Source organism: Melanerpes formicivorus, unplaced genomic scaffold (assembly GCF_026170545.1).
Source record: "Melanerpes formicivorus ecotype bairdi unplaced genomic scaffold, bMelFor1.0.p_v2 SCAF_1, whole genome shotgun sequence".
NCBI lineage: Eukaryota > Metazoa > Chordata > Aves > Piciformes > Picidae > Melanerpes > Melanerpes formicivorus.
Genome location: NW_027142353.1, coordinates 24,259,509 through 24,279,420, shown reverse-complemented (window position 1 = coordinate 24,279,420; position 19,912 = coordinate 24,259,509). Strand labels below are relative to the sequence as shown.

The following is a 19,912-nucleotide window of genomic DNA, read 5'->3' as shown; positions in this document are numbered from 1 at the left end:
GCAAGGCTTGATCAGGTTTGGCTATTTGTGATCAGAGGCTGGCAGGAGAAACCAGTAACTTGCTGACCACGTTATTGTTAGAACTGCAGAAAGGCTGTGGCTGAGGTCTGGCAAGTATGCAGTCTGGACCCACCGCCTGAACGCAAGTAGCACAGGGAAGCCAGGACAGAGGCTGCCCGTTCACATTATCTGTTGTCCTGTGCACCTGATTCCTCTTCCAAAATCACTGCTGCTGCTCCTTCCCTTCCATTTGACTCTTTCAGCATTAATTCTGCAGAGGACATGTGTAGGTGAGATGGACTGGGCAGAAGTATGGTGGAGAGTGTGCAGAGTTACTGTGGAAGACAACCCATGTGAGCGCACAGTCTATCAGAGCTATCTCGTACACCAGCAATGGTTTCTCAGCTGTATATTTTGTTGAGTTGCAACTCCTCTGTAATTGCCCAAACAAATGATAGCAGCTGCTTGGGGCCTTCTGATGTTCTTCTGGCATTTCTTTTCACTGGCTTGTGCAACTCATGTTTGAAAAACCCACAGAGGGTGCATGTAAAGTGCAAGTCTCTGCAGGAGCCAGTATGAAGCTGAATGTCACTGAGAATTAGAAGAAATGGGCCTGTAGAAGTACTGCATGGAAGCAAGCACTTAAGCACAAGCTATTCCTAAGAAAATACAATGAAAGTGCAAGTAAGTCTTTATTTCTGCCCCCAGTAGAGTAAGTCTGATATCAAAAGAATCAGCTTCTTTCTATGCCTTGTTTTTCCATCTGCATAGAAAGAAGGGAATGAATGACTTTTCCCCTCACCATGGTGCATGCCTTTGTGCGGTGGGTTGAAATTCCGTCTGTCCCCTCCCCCCCGCCCCCAAACATTAACTTTGCCAGATCAGCTCAGTTAGACGCAAATGGAAGCTATATTTACAAGCAGAACTACACTCTACAATGGAATGCAATGAATACGTACAAAATATACAGTATTGACAATATTTTACAGGTATTTACGATTAACAAGCAACACAAAACCCTCCCTGGTCAGAGACCAGGGAAATTATCCCTCTGCCCACCCAGCCCCTGTCCAAAAGGGAGAAAGGAGCAGATAGAAAGTAGCAGTTAGACTTAACCAAAATAATGCAGCCCAGGCTAGCAGAAGCAGGTTAATCTCTCCCGAGTGAAGCAAGCAGAGAAGAGAAGCCCCCAGAATGTTTTGGTACAGCCAACTTTATAGCAGATATTTTTCTAATGGAATCACTTAGAATTATCTTTAGTTTTCCTTTTTACACCCAATAGTGATTTATTTTTATTTTTCTACTTTTCTGCTAGAAATCTGTAACAAAAATTTAAAGGCATAGCCTAAAACCATCACACTTTGTGTACGTGACATATAAGTTATTTGGATCATGGCAGTTTGCAAAAGTGTATGCATAGAATCATAGAATTGTTAGGGTTGGAAGGAACCTCAAGGATCATCTAGTTCCAAACCCTCTGCCATGGGCAGGGACACTTCACACTAGACCAGGTTGCTCAGAGCCACAGCCAGCCTGGCCTTAAAAACCTCCAGGGATGGGGCTTCTACCACCTCCCTGGGCAACCTGTCTCAGCATCTCACCACCCTCATGGTGAAGAATTTATTCCTAACATCCAATCTAAATCTACCCATTTCTATTTTTATTGCATTCCCCCTAGTCCTATCATTGCCTGACACCCTAAATAGTCCCTCCCCAGCTTTCTCGTAGGCCCTCTTAAGATACTGGAAGGTATCCTTGGAGCCTTCTCTTCTCTAGACAATTGCCTCAACTCTTTCAGTCTGTCCTCATAGGAGAGGCACTCCAGCCTGCACCACCTACCTGACTGCAAATGAGAGCTCACCTGTATGTGAAATGTGAAAATTCAGACTGATGATTACATTTATTATGTTTTTATTAACTTCAGTCCCTCGTTTTCAGAATTTGCCTGGAAGCAGACATGCAGTACAGGCACAGACTTTGGGTGCATCCTTTTAACAAGCTAACACTGAGGCTTAGTCTTACATTAACAAATTGGTTCATGCTAATTTTTAAAATGCATTTTCTAAATAAGTGGCCACTGCTCTCCAGTGCACACTGCTATCATCCAGCTTAAGGCAAACAGAAATGCAAAACGAGGTCTTTATGCTTTCTCCTCTAGAAATCATGATGTTTGAGTGAAAAGTCAGTTGTTGCAGGGGCTACCCTATGGTAAGTATCCATTTCCCAAGGGCTGGTGAACAGTTCAGCTTCACTTCTGAAGGCCATGAAACCATGACAGCCTCCATGAAGATTGTTAAAATTCCTGAGTGTTCTGTGACTGATGAAAGGTTGTAAGAACACATTAAGTCAGCCAGCAGTGAGAAGACCCTGAAACTTTGACAGGTTCACTGGGCAGACCATTGCTTACTGGCTACCCTCCTTGTAACCTTGTCTCAGTAGAACAGCTCCATCCAGCAAAAGCTCCAGGTGATAAAAGACCATAATCAAACCTCTGAAAAGAGCTAGAGGGGATCATATCAGACAGGCTTGTGTCTTACTTATGGTTGCTGGGACTGGCAGGGCCAAATTATGGGCAGGAAGCATAGCAGTAACAAGGCTCTGTTGTTTCTCTTTAGCATGCCTCACCATGATGTTTAGGGCATGAGTTACAGGACTTGCAAAGGTAGGACTGTTATGTACTTCCCTTCTAGTAGCTTTGAGACAGCTTGAATTCAAAATGGGGTGAAACCAATGTTGCCTCAATTTCCTCTTGGTTATTTTTAAGGGATGATTGGAAACAATACTATAAACCCCAAACATTTCTTTAGGTTTTGACTTTTTACTGTCAGTTGGATGCAGCTGTGATTCATGAGCATGACAAGACAGACACTGAAATACGGTAAATTTTCTCCGTAAAATTTATTTCAAATCAAAAATTGCATTACAGTAATGTTCATCCAGTCTGACAAAGAAAGCTCAAGCTTCCTGAGATGTGGTGGTTTAGTATCTTTTGCAATTAAACATGTTCCCATGGAAAAGATATGCTTGAGAAATAGTATGTTTCTATCAAAACCATATTTCATGGGGAAACTGGTGCCTATTTCTAGTAGCAGGGGGAGGGTGTTAAGGACAGGACTGGGAAGCCAAACAATGAAGGAGCCCTGTAGCATGCTGCCTCCTTGCAACTGAGACTAGACATGAGAAGACTGATAGCAAGGGTTGAAGAAGCCCACTACAAGAGAACAAGAGAAAATAAAATCTTCCCCCCCCCCCCCCTTTTTGCTCTTTTTTCTTTTATTTTTTTCTTTTTAAATGTTTCCCTTTTATTCTTTTTTTTTTCCTCCTCCTCTCTTCCTCTTTTTCTTTTTTTCCCCATTTTTTAAACAATCTACTGAGATAGGATTAAGCTCCAGACACAGACATTCTAAACTTCTTTGGGATTGATATTCTTTTGCTAACTGATACTTAAATGTATATAAGTATGAGGGCTGGGTATCAAGAAGGAAGGAACAGCCCTTATCACTTGCACCCTGTGATAGGACAAGGGGCAATGGATATAAACTGTAGCACAGGAGGTTCCACCTCAAAGTGAGGAGAAACTTCTTCACTGTTAAGGGTCACAGAGCACTGGTACAGGATCCCCAGAGAGGTTGTGGAGTCATAAGAACACCATAAGTAAAGTATTCCTGAGCTGTTGAGATTTTGTTCTTCGGTTGTTGTAAGTTGTCTTTCTTGCCTGCAGATGGCGATTTTGCCATTTTGAGATGCGGCAGTTTGCTGACAAGATAGGGAAAAGCCCTCGGTCCTTGTGGGAATCTGAAAAACAAACACCTTCTGAAGATGCCAGCTAAGAGTTAACTCTTCACCCTCCCTAACAGCTTCATTCTGTGTTTATGACCAGCTGTTTACTAGGCATGAGGTAATGGCTTATCATTAAACATTATTATCTGCAATGGAAATACAGAACTTTATCACCCACTTCAGCAGCAGCCACAGTCCACAACAGAACATCAAGTCTGCTCTTCCAGGAGGCATGATAGAATAGAATAGAATAGAATAGAATAGAATAGAATAGAATAGAATAGAATAGAATAGAATAGAATAGAATAGAATAGAATAGAATAGAATAGAATAGAATAGACCAGGTTGGAAGAGACCTTCAAGAGCATCGCATCCAACCCATCAACCAATCCAACCCACCCAAACAACTAACCCATGGCACCAAGCACCCCATCAAGTCTCCTCCTGAACACCTCCAATGACGGCGACTCCACCACCTCCTTGGGCAGCCCATTCCAATGGGCAATCACTCTCTCTGTATAGAACTTCTTCCTAACATCCAACCTAAACCTCCCCTGGCGCAGCCTGAGACTGTGTCCTCTTGTTCTGGTACTGGCTGCCTGGGAGAAGAGACCATCATCCGCCTGTCTACAACCTCCCTTCAGGTAGTTGTAGAGAGCAATAAGGTCAGCCCTGAGTCTCCTCCTCACCAGGCTAAGCAATCCCAGCTCCCTCATCCTCTCCTCATAGGGCTGTGTTCCAAACCCCTCACCAACTTCGTTGCCCTTCTCTGGACACGCTCCAGCAAGTCAACATCCTTTCTAAACTGAGGGGCCCAGAACTGGACACAGGACTCGAGATGTGGCCTAACCAGTGCAGTGTACAGGGGCAGAATGACCTCCCTGCTCCTGCTGGCCACACTGTTCCTGATGCAGGCCAGGATGCCATTGGCCCTCTTGGCTGCCTGGGCACACTGCAGACTCATGTTCAGCCTACTATTGACCAGTACCCCCAGGTCCCTCTCCACCTGGCTGCTCTCCAGCCACTCTGACCCCAGCCTGTAGCACTGCATGGGGTTGTTGTGGCCAATGTGCAGAACCTGGCACTTGGATGTGTTAAATCTCATGCCGTTGGACTCTGCCCATCTGTCCAGCCTGTCGAGGTCCCTCTGCAGAGCCTCTCTACCCTCCAGCAGATCAACTGCCCCCAGCTCGGTGTCGTCAGCAAATTTACTGACGATGGACTCAATGCCCTCATCTGGATCATCAATAAAGATGTTAAAGAGTCATTCTGCTCACTTACTAAATCAAAAACCAAAGGTATTTAAGAACAAACGTTATAAAACATACCTCAGGGTTGTAATCCAGTCTTGGTGCTGGTTTACCTTTTTCTTCAAAGAAGGCTGTTCCTTCCAAACCGTACTTGGGAATCAGAACCACAACTGCATTTTTTCTTACAAATAATACAAACGCATCTTCACGCACCACTCCTTTGGTTTTGAAGAACAGCTGTGTATGGAAAGCAATCATTCTATCTTTTTTTTTGTTGTTTCTCTTACAGTCTTTAGTAATACTTGGACATGAATTAAGAGATACCCATATTGACTGATTGACTCCCAAGGTCCCGCAGCAAGATGCAAGTCTGAGTTTCAAGCAGTAACTTGCAGCCTTACTGATCTCTGCGCTTCTCACCATGAGTCAAATTCCCCAAAGAACTGAAAAATATTGAGCCTAGGCCCCACCAAATCATCACATATTTCTAGAAAAATAAGGTTTGCATAGCTTTCAAAATTTATATGTGTGTTTTAAACTCATCTGGACTCCTTCAGCAATTGACAAAACAAACAAACAATAACCCCAACAAACAAACAAAACAAATACTTCAGAAAAGCAAAAATAGGACATTGAAAAGAGTATTTTTTAAAGACACAAGAAATACATGTTTTCCCCTGATTGCCCACATGGAAACTCCTCTAAGCTCATCCTGTGACACGTGCATTTCCTATTGCTGGCTTTCCTCTCTTCCTTTCCACTTTCCTACCTTTCCCCTCACTTTTGTGTTCTGTCCAAGGGCTACAAAATGAAGCTGGAATTTGAATCATGTGTTTCCAAGAAACAGCAAACTTGCTCTGTGGCTCAAAATTTCCATTTATTTTTCAATAAAAATTTCTGAGCCCTACTGAGAGATGCATGAGTAGGAATGGCTTTCCAATGTGCAGCTGCTCACTAATTCCCAGGAAAACCCCTAAAATTAAGTTTTCAGGAACATTAAAATGAAGTAAATTTAAATGAAGTAAAATTAAAATGAAGTAAAATTAAAATGAAGTAAAATTAAGTTTTCAGCACCCTGGAGCTTTAGTGTGATTTTGTTACAGAAAGCACTCGCAGACATTAAAAAAAAAAAAGAAAAAACAAAAGGAAAAGAAAGAGCCCAGCTTTTCAATGTGGTGTTTTGATCAATTACACAAATGCACACACGTACTGCATTCTGTCTGCAAATATCTACTTTGGAGACAATTTCACACCCAGATAACTAAAACATTGGCAAGGTGCAATTTTTCCATCCTTGTTCTCCACCGATGTACCCACTTCTTCTTGGACAGCTTGGGATTTTCCATCTGCTCCCATCCCAGCTGCAAGAGGAGGCTGGAGGGGGTGGGGTGGGGTGGGGGAGGGGTTGGAGGAAGGTATAGTCCTCTGCAGGCTCTGCTGCTTTTAGTATTGCTGCCAAGCAGGTAGCAGCATCCCTTCTGACATTTCCAGCATTGCAGAAGGATGCTGTCTCAGCTATCAGGCCACAAATGCACAGCAAACAGGCCAGGTCTGTTCTATTTGCACCAGGCCCAAGCTCTGCCATCGTTTGTCTCTACAAGTTTCAAGACCAGATGAGCTGCATGTTGTAGTGCAGCACAGATTCAAAACCACCCATAAATACCAGGGAACAGGTGTGTTCTGCAAGAGACTGGACACATACACAAGGCTCTTTGCCTAGGGCTTTTCCTCCACACCCCCAGAACCCAGTGCAGCAGGGCTGCTACCATGATAGGAGCTTCTTGGGTGCTGCTGCAGGGATACTCTCTGAGCTGGCAAGCAGCCAGGGAGTACAGAAATGGGTAGACCTCTCCTGTAGTGCCAGGAAAAGAAATTCACAGCAAAGCCTGAATGGTAATAAAGAAGAAAACCTGATGATTTATGCTCAGAATAACATGTTGCTGGCAAAGAGCAGCACTTAGTACCTCATCCCTCCAGCAACCCAGAGATTTTATTTCTAGGTCTTAATTGCTTGTCTTTGACTTCACAACAGTTTGTGGTCCATGTAGGGAGAAGAGGCAATACCTCACTAGCATATTTCACTAGCTTGAGGGCATTCCCTTTGCATGCACAACGTTTTTTTGGGCTGAAAAACACCAGCATTTTTGGTTGACTAAACCTCCTGGCCTTATTGCACAATGCTCTGTGCCATTACCTCTGCCTTTCCCAGGCTCAGCTGAGAGTGAAGTTGCCATAGTGTCTTAGGTGTACAAGAGCACTGGAGCCTTAAAGCCCCATTACCACTTGGCACAGAGCATACTTTTATGTCTTATAGGATGGAAATAATTCAACTGCTCTCCCAGATTACTGCTGTCATTTAGATAACATGGTTGTGTGGGTCTAAGAGGACCTTCCTCATGGAAGTTACTTAGATACTGGAAGGGACTGCCCAAGGAGGTGGTGGAGTCACTGTCCCAGGAGGTGTTTAAGGAAGGATTGCATGTGCCACTTAGTCAATCTGGTGGTGTTAGGTCATAGGCTGGACTTGATGATCTCAGAGGTCTATTTCAGCCTCAATAATTCTGTGATTCTGTGAAGACTGTACCCTTGGCAAGCTCTCTCCAGCAAGAGCACCGATTCCTTCCACCTCACAGAATTTGTTCTAAAGGACCCCCCAAAATCTCTGCAGTTCTGCCACTTCAGAGCAAAGGTTTCAGTGCTGTGTCAGCAGTGGGCTCAGTAGCTGCCTTGAGTACAACTCAACAGCAAAGTGGTTCTGCCTATCCAGAGCCCCAGTTTTTTGTAGGATCTGGTTCATTCTGTACATTTTACCGACTTGTAAAGGTCTGTAGGGTGTTTTGTTGGGATCAGCAACCAAATCCTCCATTATTTGCTTCAAGGCCCTTTTGACATTCCCTCATAGTATCTGCACAGTGATTTCTTCAGCTGTTTTTCTGCTGCAGGCATAGATCAAAGTGCTCTCTCTGCTTCCCCACTCCTACACACACTGCTTGCCATTCAACTTGCATTCTCCAGCCACCACAGTTAGTCTGAAGCTTTTTGAAAGTGGTTGCTTTATCACTTATGAATATTATCATTTGGCATAATGGGTAGATCTGTGAGCAAACAGCTTGCTCATAGTAAATGGCAATAAGAAACCCACCCCAGGTAAAGGCAAAGGGAATATTGTCCTGCAATAGCTTCCTTATTCTGGGTCAGTTAAGGATACCCCTCTGACAGCTGAATGTGGGTTTATATGTCAAATGCGCTTGCATATCCCCTACTAGAGCTTACAAAGGTTTGCTCTCTGCTGTTCTCTGGATTAAGTAACAAGGGAGACAAGTCTCTTGGTATGGACCACCTTACTTGCCAAAATGTTAGAAGCACCATGAGCGTCCTTGCAGGAGCCAGGGGAAGTTTAGGCTCAAGGTGAGGAGAAAGTTCTTCACTGAGAGAGTCATTTGCCATTGGAATAGGCTGTCCAGGGAGGTGGTGGAGTCACCATCCCTGGAGGTGTTCAAGAAGGGACTGGACAGTATCAGAGTATCACAGTATCACTAAGGTTGGAAGAGACTTCAAAGATCATCAAGTCCAACCTGTCACCACAGACCTCATGACTAGACCATGGCACCAAGTGCCAAGTCCAATCTCCTCTTGAACACCTCCAGGGACGGCGACTCCACCACCTCCCCGGGCAGCACATTCCAATGACGAACAACTCTCGGTGAAGAACTTTCTCCTCACCTTGGAGCCTAAACTTCCCCTGGCACAGCTTGAGACTGTGTCCTCTTGTTCTGGTGCTGGTTGCCTGGGAGAAGAGACCAACCCCTTCCTGGCTACAACCACCTTTCAGGTAGTTGTAGAGGGCAATGAGGTCACCCCCTGGGCCTCCTCTTTTCCAGGCTAAACAATCCCAGCTCTGGCAGCCTCTCCTCATAGGGCTTGTGTTCAAGGCCTCTCACCAGCCTTGTTGCCCTTCCCTGGACACATTCAAGTGTCTAGATGTCCTTAAACTGAGGGGCCCAGAATTGGACGTGGCACTTGGTGCCATGGTTTAGTCATGAGGTCTGTGGTGACAGATTGGACTTGATGATCTTTGAGGTCTCATCCAACCTCGGTGATTCTGTACGATTCTGAGTCCTTATGCAGAGGCAACTGAAGACCAGCAGAAGGTTTGCCTTCACATTTCCCAACTAGGACTAAATGTAGACTCATAGTAGACAGAGAGAGAACATCCAGGTTAAACCCCATCCCTAATCAGTAGATCTTGGAGCTGGCAGATTTGCTAGGCACAATACCTTCCCAAATAGGGACAAGAAAGTAGACAAGAGAAGTAAGAATGAGCAAATAATCTCCAATTTTGTCTACCATCTCTCCATGAGAGATTTCAAAGTTTGCTTATAAGCCTTGTACTCATGCATCCAGGAAAATAATCATCAGTATGAATTTAAAGCACTTTCAGCATACCCATCATGATCATTCAAGTAGATAAAGAAAAACAAAACAAACTGAACAAAGCTATCTAGAAAATACTTAATTTTCTCAGTTGAAATAACAAACACATTTTACAGATTTGCAGCCTGACCTAAGCTAGATTTCATCAAATAACTTAGCCACTATGAACCTGGGTTTTTTTTTTTTTGTTTACTCAGTTCCACACCATTGGGTTACTTGTCTGTGATAGGTACTGATTTTTTTTCCAAGGACATCTTTGTCCCTGTCTTAGGAATCTTTCCTGCTAATAATGTTCAAGTAATTTTTCCATATAATTTTGATATATAATTTTGTCCTGGTTTTCACACTGAGGGCACTACCATATAATTTCTTTCCCTGCTGTTTCCAGCATTGTCTCTTAACAGCCTTGAGCCTTGTTTTCTGACGCAGCTGGGGGATGGCAGCTGAGTGCAAAAAGCCTTCTGCAGAGATTTCTATGGGTAATGTTGATTCTCCAGGCGGCTGCAGTGGTATGCAGCAAGCTTTAGAGCTCCTTTTTATAGTTGCTCATATCAGTGTGCTCTGACTCCTGGGGCCACAGTCATACTGAGAATAATCAAAATACTGGCACTTCCCAGACTACACGTGGATTTGTAACTTGTCCTACCAGCTAGTAACCTTCAAAGAGGTGAAGCTGTGAAGCCCTCAGGGAATAGAGGAAATTAACTCTTTTAAATACATTTCTGTCCTTGCTATGCAGTCTGTGTTAAAATTCATTGATGGCTGCAGGGACAGTTCACGTGAATCAGGCCTGCAGACCACAACTATGTAACAACAATGCAATTTTCTGTGACAAAAATACGGAGCAAGTTCAGCATTTCATTACTACCCAGGCCCCCAATCCGTATGTAAGCAAAGTTTGACTAAACTTCACATGTAGCTGTTTATAACAGGAACCAAAGGTGTCGGGATGTGATGGTGGCATTCCTTAACCTCATTAGCTGAATGAGTTGCCTAGTTCTGGAATACATTGTGCTTAGGTTAGAATATAGACTTGCAGCTCTAAAAATATATATATGTACACACACATAAAGAAGTATTTTTACTTCTTAGTGAATATTTCTATACTGCCCAATCTGCTTAACCTAAACTATTTTCCCTAAGTATGGAGCAGGAGACTTTCTTCAGATCATGGGAAAGTATCTCAAGCCAAATGGACGTAGAGTACAGCTCCAAATGAGCAGGGTGTGTTTGTGTGGCATAGTTTACTAAGTACAGACACAAAGATGAGTAGCTGGATGACAAACAATACAAACTTAGAGAAACCACTTATGCTGTGGGAATTTCATTGCTTTCTTGGAATACTGCAACAGCCAGTCACCAGCAAGAATTATCTCTTTATCTTTTTTTCAGCACTGCTGAACTCTGTTTTCTAAACAGATCCTACTAAGCATTTTGTGAATGGTTAGAGTTTTTTTAAAACATACAGTCTGGATCTGGAAAAGCAGAGATTCTAACTTTGCTGGGAATGGAGTTTCTCACTGGTATTTCTCAAACAAAAGACTAATCCATGCTGTCTTAAAAATAGTAGATGCATGATGGCTGAGAGAGTTGGGGTTGTTCAGCCTGGAGAAGAGAAGTCTCCAGGGAGACCTTCTTGTGGCCTTCTACTACCTGAAGGGCGCCTTCAGGAAACCTGGGGAGGAACTGTTTACAAAGGCCTGTAGCAATAGGATGAGAGGCAATGGTTTTGAACTAGATCACAGTAGATTCAGACCAAGAAGTTCCTTACCACGAGAATAGTGGAATACTGAAACAGGTTGCCCAGTGAGCTGGTTGAGGTCCCATACCTGGAGACATTCAGGGTCAGATTTCATGAGGCTCTGAGCAACTTGATCTAGTTGGGAAGCTGGACTACATGAATATTTGAGGTCCCTTCCAACTCACTGCATTCTGTGATTCTATGATTATATCCACACACACCTTATCCTTTTCTTGGTCCTATTGAGCTTTGCTTCCTCTTAACAACTTATTTTCTTTGACTCCGCTGTAGCCAGCAATAATAACCTTGGGCAAGAAAACTGACACACTTATGATATACAAAATAATAAAGACATTTATTCCATCACTGGACAGATAAAGAATCCTACAGCCCCCGCAGGCAGCTGAAGAAATACTTGCAGGCCCAAATATTACCAAAGGCTTTCTCCTCATCCTCCTTCCCTAGTTCTGGCCTGAAAGTAACGATGACCTTGGGGTGGTACATGAGGAACTGGACCACATTTCAGCACTCTTGATACAGCAAGCATATTTGATGCAGCACAAATTTCACAGCTTTGGGAAGAATAAAGCCACCCCCAGACTAATTCCTGGTAAGGCTGAAAATTTTGCTGGTACTGTAATTTAACAATGAATGTAATTTAACAACAAATACACTCAGGGAAGCCTTGCTTACTAAAATACAGGTGTGGTGGGATGGAAGGTAAGGCCGAGAAGCCTCCTCCCTTCCCCCTTGTAAAGTAAAAGGGAAAAAAAATTGAAGGGAAAAGAAAAAAAACTCGCAAGCTGAATTAGCAAAGCAGTGGAGCTATATTTACAAAGCGATGTAGGGTTTGCAGGGGATTATTTACAAATTTACAATATCTACAATATATACAAAGATATACAACAGAGTAACACAGAAATGAGAGTGACCCCCCTCTGGACAGAGGGGGTTCCCCACCTCCGCTCTCCCCTCTCTCCCCCCTTTCCCCAGAGTGGGATAGGAAGAGAGAGAAAAGAGAGGAAAGGAAAAAAAATGTTAGAAGCAGTTTGTGTTAATTGGAAAAGAGTTAATACAGGCCTGTTATCTGTTTTTCTCTCAAGGCCGGAGCCTTGGCAGAAAGCCCAGGACAGAAAGCTGTTGCCTGAAGAAGAGGCGGAAGCAAGACTGACTGAGAAGTGCTGGAAATGTCCAGTATAGTCCCAGCTCAGAAGTGCTTCCTCCCACTCATCCAATGAAATTAGTTTAGACTATTCCTTCCGTTTACCAACTTCCGTCCACCATATTCCCTTTCTTAAGGGGGCAACGTCAACCGGCCACAACAGGGTATAAGACAAGCAAAGCTTTGAATACCTCAGCCTGTGAAACACTTGTCCACTGTCTTCATCTGACTTTGCAGGGAACATATCTAGATGCCTACACTTAAAGGGAAATCACTATTTTAATTACTTACTCTGGCAGTAGCGGGATGAGAATTTCTCTGAAACATGTTCAGAATAAGGTTCTGATGCAAAAAGGCTGTGAGCTTCACTGGTCTGAATGTGACCTAAGCCTGCCCTGAATTCTGCCATTGCCACCAACTCCTTCAGAAGGATCAAAAGTAAACAGAATCCTTTTCTGCTGATGACAGCACCAAGCAGCTGCAGTTTTCAGATTCAAGAATGTATGTATTAGTTTCTTTGAAGGCCTTGCAAAGCAGCATGATATAATCTGCCCAGAAGAGAGCAGTGTTGATACCCAGTTGTGGCAGTTTTAGGCTATGCCTTTAAAATTAAGCTGCAGATTTTGAGCAGAAAAGTAGAAAAAAAAACATGAAGAAATGACTATTGGATGTAAAAAGGAAAACAAAAGATTATTCTAAACAAATTCATTGAACAGAATGTCTGGGATAGACGCAGCTGTACTCTAACAGTCTTTCACATTTCACTTCCATTCTTGTTCCTTTTCTTTTCTCCTGTGATCTTGGCTGTTCTGCTTTCGCCGGGGAGATAAATAATGCTTCTAGCTGGCCTTGAAGATAAGGACTAATATTCCTCCCTCTCAACAACTCTTTTCTTCTGGTACAGTGGGGAGGAGGTTTGGGGAGGTCTGGGAGGATGGAGCAGTGGAGCAGCTTCCCTGCTCTCTGGGGAAACCAGAGGGGTGCCAGGGGGATTTCTGTGTTATTTGCTAATTGTAATTATCTGTATAATATTGTAAATGCTGTATATTTTGTACATATTCATTGTATTCCATTGCAGAGTGTAGTTTTTGCTTGCAAATACAGCTTTCATTTGCTTCCAACTGAGTTAGTTGTGCTAAATTAATGTGATGGGAAACTTCAACCCACCACACCAGTGAAAGACAGCCAAGGCATTATCTATTGCCAGACAGCAGGCTGGTTCATATAGGGAGATCCAACTATTGCACCAAAATTTAGGAGTTATTTCTATTAATTGATAACATTCTAAGTAGCTTCCTTAACAGGAGTTATGTGAAATTTCTTAATAGAAGCCGTTTTATAAAGAAGACATAAATCTGAGTGAATCACAGAGTTGTTATGTCTGTGTCAGAGCAACAGAAACTGTATATAACATTTTGAGGGTTTCTGACAGTAAAAATGCACTGTGGTATACACAGGGTTATCTTTGATGCACTGCAGATATACCCTTAATTAATCACAGAAACAATCTGCTGTTTCCAGGGAACTTTTGACAGATATGTTCTAAAAGGAACAAGCATCGAAGAACCTGACTTTCTCAGATGAAGTATAACCCTGATACCAAACAAGCCTGTGGTTTCAGGATTCAGGCAGGAAGGGGGTATTCTGCTGAACTGAGGCTTCCTTCTTCTCTTCCGTGGGACAGTATTGCCTCCTATTCACAGCTCTGCCAAGGATTTTCTATGCGACTTTGATCAAGTCACTGGGGCAGAGCTGTTTGCAGAGCATGCCTCTGCCTATGCTCTGCCAAGGCAACGCTGGCGGGATGTCAAAGCACAGGCTTGGCACAGGCACCGGCTGGCTCTCCCCAGCCTGGTCTGTAATCAGGTTCCAGTCCTGCAAGTCCTCCCAGAAGTGTTTGTGATGCTACACAGTAATTTGAGTGGGACCATCTTCCCTCAGGAGAAGCCCTATGCCTGCTGAAAATTTTTCCCTCTGAAAAAAATAATAAAAAAATATGTTTTGCTGAACAATCAAGACCTTTCACAGCCCTGGGATAGAACCATAGAATTGCTAGGGTTGGAAGGGACCTCAAGGATCATCTAGTTCCAACCCCCCTGCCATGGGCAGGGACAGCTCACACTAGATCAGGTTGCTCAGAGCCACACCCAGTCTGGCCTTAAAAACCTCCAGGGAATGGGGCTTCTACCACCTCGCTGGGCAAGCTGTTCCAGCAGTTAAACTAAGTATGTTGTTTTTTTTTTTCCCGTGCCCTTGGAGCTGAACTACTTCCACATTTTTGTGTGGGTGATTGCATTTGATCCTGCAGAAAGGTGGCAGCTTCTTTGAGGAGTGTGCTGGGAGGGAATGACTGTGGATTTCTCTCGTGAAATCCCATCTGCTGTCTTCAGCAACTTGCTGGCTGATCAAGTAACATTTCTGATAGTAGCTGCAGCTTTCCAAGCACTTTCATGAGTGGAACATCAGAATCTGACTATTAAAAAAAAAAAAAAAAAAAAAGGACAAGCAGGGATATAATTCCTCTCTCTCCCTTCTGTTATGCAGTGTGTTACAAATAAGCTCCTGGCAGTCAGGTAGAATCATAGAATACCAAATTAGAAGGGACCTCTTGGCAAAAGCAGTTAGGCAGTGTTTGTGGAGTTTGTTCAACACCTCTGAAGAGCAGCGCGCTGATGTTAGGGGGGGATTCTGGAAACGCGGAAGCTTTTTGGGGTATAACTCAGAGTATTATTACTCCAGACAACTTGTCATTTATAATTTAGATATTTAAATTATTGTTAGTTTTATGGTGTCAGCAGATGCCAAAGTTGTTAAGATTTCACTCTAACAATGATTTGAACAGATTATTTGGGGAAATAAAATGGAAGAGTGCAAGGAGTTGAGGGGAAAGGGCTCAAAGTAACCAAGTGAAATGAAACCTCTTTTTGTCGCTTTTGACGAAGTTTTTGTGGTCAGAAGAGCCGTACCTTCCAGCCACTCCCACCCTGCTACAGGGACATTTCCCTCCTGCTAAACTATTTTATTTCCCAGATGTGACAGAATTGTGAAGTACACAAACCTAAACCAGTATCAGAATGCGATGAACACACCTTTGCTACCGAACTCCCGACCCCTTCGAGGGCACCCTAACCCTCCGAGCACCCCGCCGCCAGGCGGCTCCTAGCGGAGCGGGGGCCGCGCAGGTTAGGCGGCTTCGCGACAGGGGAAAGGTCGCCTCGTCGCCAGCGCCCGGCCCCGCGGGCACGGAGCAGACCTGCCTGCAGCCCGGCGCCGAGCAAGGGAGGCGGGACCTGGCGGCCGCCCCCGCCCCTCGGAGGGCGGCAGGAGAGTTGAACTTGCGAGCCGCTCCGCACGCGGCCTCGGCCGCGGTGCTAGTCGGCGTGAGTATAACGCACTCCCGCCGCCCCAGTCTCCGTGCTCCCCGCCGGGGGGAGGCCGATGGAGAGGCGAGAGGATGGGCGGGACTGGGCGTACAGGTAGGGCTGCAGGCGGCGGTACAGGGCCCGTGATTGTGTGGGGGGCCAAGTCTGAGGCGGGCGCCTGGCAACGGCCCGCAGAGGGTCCGGCGTGCCCGGCCGCCGCCGCTTTCCCACTCCCACCTGAGCTCTCCCGGGGCGGGGGTGGGGAGGGAGGCGGTAACGTTTAGAAATGCCGCTTTTACAACTTTCCTGTGTATCTGTAGCGCGCTGACTGCCGGAGGGAGAGAGCTGGGAGCAGGAGCGGTGACTCTCAGCGGGAGTTTGGGGTTTTTTTGGTAGTCGCTTAAAATAGCATTTTCCTCTGCTGGTATCATGCCGAGAAACAGCAAGGGCCGGGGCAGAGATGAGCTGTGGTGCAGGGTGAATTCGAGGCCGGTTAATCAGGGGAGAGCAAGATGTTCCTCCCAGAGCGATTTGGGTTACGAGGGGGCGGTAGCAGGTGGGGTGTGGGTGCCGGCGGGAAGCAGCTGAGAGGGCCCCCGGGGACGCGGAGTGGAGGCCTTCTCTCCGGGGGAAAGCCCAAGCGCGAACCGGCGACCGAGTCTGTGAACTTAAAGGGCGCCTAGGAGTAATGAGAACCTGCACTGCGTGGAGGCAGGTTAGGGACGGTAACTTCCTTAAACTGTACTTCCTGGCTCGCTATTTTCCCTTTCTACCTCAAGGATGGAGGGCAAAATTAGTGTGTACAGCCATACATCTCAGATGTGTGCGTGGAAGTGTTGGGGGTTTTTTTGAGCGTTTTCACGTTTTTACTAAAAATCTGTGTCGGAGGTTTTGTGGGTCTGCGTTGGATTTGAGGAGTATGTGAATACAAAGGTGACTCTTCAAATGGGTAATGCCAATTTGTGGTCTGAATATTAAAATGTTCCTCTTCTGATTCATGCTTTACTACCCATGATGATCCCATGAGCTGGAATTTACTCAAGGCTGTGCTGCTATATGGGGGAATTCCCTCTCCATGAATGAAATGGGCCATGGTTTTGAAAGTTAAGCCTTGATGTCTGTTTTGCAAACTTTTCTGCATGGACAGACCCCTCTGCGTGTTTTAAGTTCTACGAAGCCTGTGGGTGTTCTGTACTCAGGCGATAGTTGGCAGGTATTAAAGCATCCTGGGAAGTTGCCATAAATCTTGTTTAGCAAGGTGACTTGATATGTCAAGCTAAAACAGAATCAAGCTTGCAGTTCTGACACTCCACCGGCGTTGTGCTGCCCAAGATCATGTGCTGAAAACTTGTTAAAGATTGCCACAATGTTTTGTGTTGTTGGCTGGTTTTTTGTTTGGTTTTTTCCAAGCTATATACATTTATAAAGATAATGTCAGAAATTACTCCTTTAAAAAAACAGTCTTTATAACTTGTTATGATAATTGGCATTTTTCTGTGCAGAGCTGTGTGGAAAGTGAATTCAGGCCATATTTGAGGAGATACCTTCATACTTTTCAACTGTTTGTCTGTATTGTGGAGAGAGATATCTCTCAGACTTTGTGTGGTTGTAATTTGGGTCAGTTTCGCACACGATGAATCCTTTGATCTAAAAACACCTTACTTCCAAAAGTAGTGAAATCTGTAAAACTCCCTGAAGAGTGCATGTTTGAATTAATTTAGTTAAACAGTTTCCATATGCTAAATGCAGTGAAACAGTTTGTGTAAAGTAGGTTTTTGTTGGGAGGAAGGTGGTTTGAGCTGCTTTTAGGAATGGCAGCTGGAAGTTATTTCAAGCATACTTGTATATATATATGTGGTAGTTTATATATATGTTTTTTTTCAGCTGTAGGTATGTAGAAACACTTATACAAGAGTTTATTTTTATTTTGTAGAGTTGATCCATATGGGTTTGAAAGGCCAGAAGACTTTGATTATGCATCCTATGAAGCATTCTTTTCCAGATATCTAGTGGTACTTACTAGAAGAGCAATAAAATGGTCCAAGCTCCTAAAAGGGAAAAACAGTATACAGAAGACTTTAAAAGGTAAGCTGTATGTCCCTTCATAGGTAAAAGTGCATTATGTTAGAACCAATATAAATTGTATTTAATTGTTTTGTGGTTTTCAATGTTAAGTGTTATCTTTGTCTTCAAAGGAAAAATAGTATAAACAACAATAATACATAGGCAAGTATGCCATTTTTAGTGGGATCATTGATCTGATTTAAAGCTTACAAAGAAATAATCTTTCTTTAGCATAAGCTATAGTGTCTTACTACATCTGTAACCCAGAGATTATGGCCACTGGCACTTCAGGATGCCTTTTGAGGTATTGTACTCTGTTCTGTGCTCTCTTTAGAAAGATGAGATTATGCATAAAGTGCTGTGTTGAAACCCAGGGATCAAGATTTTAGGTCTCTCAGTTGCTGGCTCTTTGATACCTTTTTTACCAGGCTTCAGTACTGTCATGCTGCCCCACTATCCATGTAATGGTAGTAACCATTAACATGGTTTCCATGCACAGTAGCCTATTAGAGATGATAAAAACCAGGAAATTACAAGTTCCCTGAGTGGACATAGACAATTGCTCTTGACATACTAGCCCACCAGAGCTTGCTGCAGTCATCTTTGACGTCACTAACTTTTGCTAAAGATACTTGGCTTCTCGTATACTTGCGTTTATTTATATATATATATATATAATATTGAAGAGGGTGACTGAAATAACTAATGTTGAGGAAATGTCTGAGTGTAAATTCAAAGTTGTTGACAATCAGCCTCCTACATTATCCTCAATAGATGCCTCAGAAAAGAAGAGCATCAGGTTAACTTCTACAATCACTGATATTAAAATACCTCTTACATCAGTATTAAGATTGCAGTCTGTGATTTACACACTTAGAATTGTGTAAGCAGTTGTTTAGGTGTGAGCTTTATTCTGCAAGTTGATTTTACTATGATTTCTTGCAGAAAATCTGTCTACACTTAATTTTCCTCCTCTAGGACCTGATTTCATTGCTCTGAGGCTTTGCTCAGGTTCTGATTAGCTTCTCTTCAACAAGTTAGCCATAAGCTAGAACCAAGAATATTTGGTTTGCCTCTTCACCCTGGACACAATAGCTATGTCTGTGAACCCCTGTCCTTCTGACTTGCCTAGGGTCTTTTCAAAACGTGTCCTGCTGTGAATAGAAATGAGTGAGATATTGCACATGTCGTGTCTCAGTAGCTCCACACCCATTTGTCTTTACACATAATGAAGCTCATAATTTCTGTCTGAGTGAACAGGAAGAAGTGATGACTTGTGTTAATTTTCCAGTATGGAAATGTGACATGTTCATGTGCTGCTGTGTTTGCCTCACATCCAGGTAGTATGCATGTATATAATTCTGTTCTACTATAAAGAAAAATAATTAGACTACATTTAATTAAGCAGTGTATCCTGTTGTTCTGGATTGCAGCCTTCCAGCAGGGCAGGTCATGGGAATGTTGGCTAACAGTTCCTTCTGGCCTTCTCTAGTCTCTTCCCTTTTGTTATTTTCTGGTATTTGGTTTCCCACTCTACTACTCTTTGTTATCTTTACCTTTTCCTCTGTAAGTGTGAATTTTCAGTCAGTGTTCAGTCACTTGCCTCCTCTCTCCACTTCTACTGAGTTCCTTCTAATCTTTGCCTTTCCTCCGTTCCATCTGGTCTAGTGGAAGGCACTTCTGTCCATGGTGGAGGGTTAGAGCTAGGCAATCTGTTAGGTCGTTTCAAACCCAAACCATTCTGTGATTCTATATGATTCAGCTGCTGTCTTTATGGATTGTTTTATAGGCAGGGAACAAACTAACATAATTGCCCAAAGCAGCTTAATGGTGACCAAAAAGCCTGCTATGTGATGTGGCTGTATGTGGATTTGTCAAAACTGACCAGTAGGTGCTTTCAGGTCTTTGACTGAAAGTAATGGTAATAAACAATGTGTATAACAAGAGCAATTCTATCCCAACCCAGGGGTCTGACAAAGGAAGGAACATTTTAGAAAGTCAGTTTTTGTTTGACTAATTTGAACGTTGACAGCACAGATCTACTTTGTTTCTTCTGTGATGTATTCATAAAATACAACTTTCAATTCTTTGTGGTGTGCTGTTTTCTGCTCCTTGTAGA

At 43.7% G+C, this 19,912-nt stretch overlaps 1 protein-coding gene and 1 long non-coding RNA gene across 2 annotated transcripts in view; one reads left to right on the top strand and one right to left on the bottom strand.

Moving 5' to 3' along the window:
- Positions 1-2,893: 2,893 nt before the first annotated feature.
- LOC137440678 (uncharacterized) lies at positions 2,894-12,465 on the bottom strand. Its single transcript, XR_010987220.1, has 3 exons — positions 12,286-12,465; positions 5,109-5,267; positions 2,894-3,795 (listed from the first exon to the last, which is right to left on the bottom strand). It is a non-coding gene; the product is annotated as an uncharacterized lncRNA (long non-coding RNA).
- Positions 12,466-15,679: 3,214 nt separating this feature from the next.
- Positions 15,680-19,912, top strand: part of GRTP1 (growth hormone regulated TBC protein 1) — a 39,546-nt gene continuing 35,313 nt past the window's right edge. The window contains exons 1-2 of the mRNA XM_068137069.1: positions 15,680-15,843; positions 17,663-17,814. Coding sequence (XP_067993170.1) covers positions 15,806-15,843; positions 17,663-17,814 — 190 coding nt within the window. The 5' untranslated portion in view covers positions 15,680-15,805. The remainder of the gene's footprint in view (positions 15,844-17,662; positions 17,815-19,912) is intronic.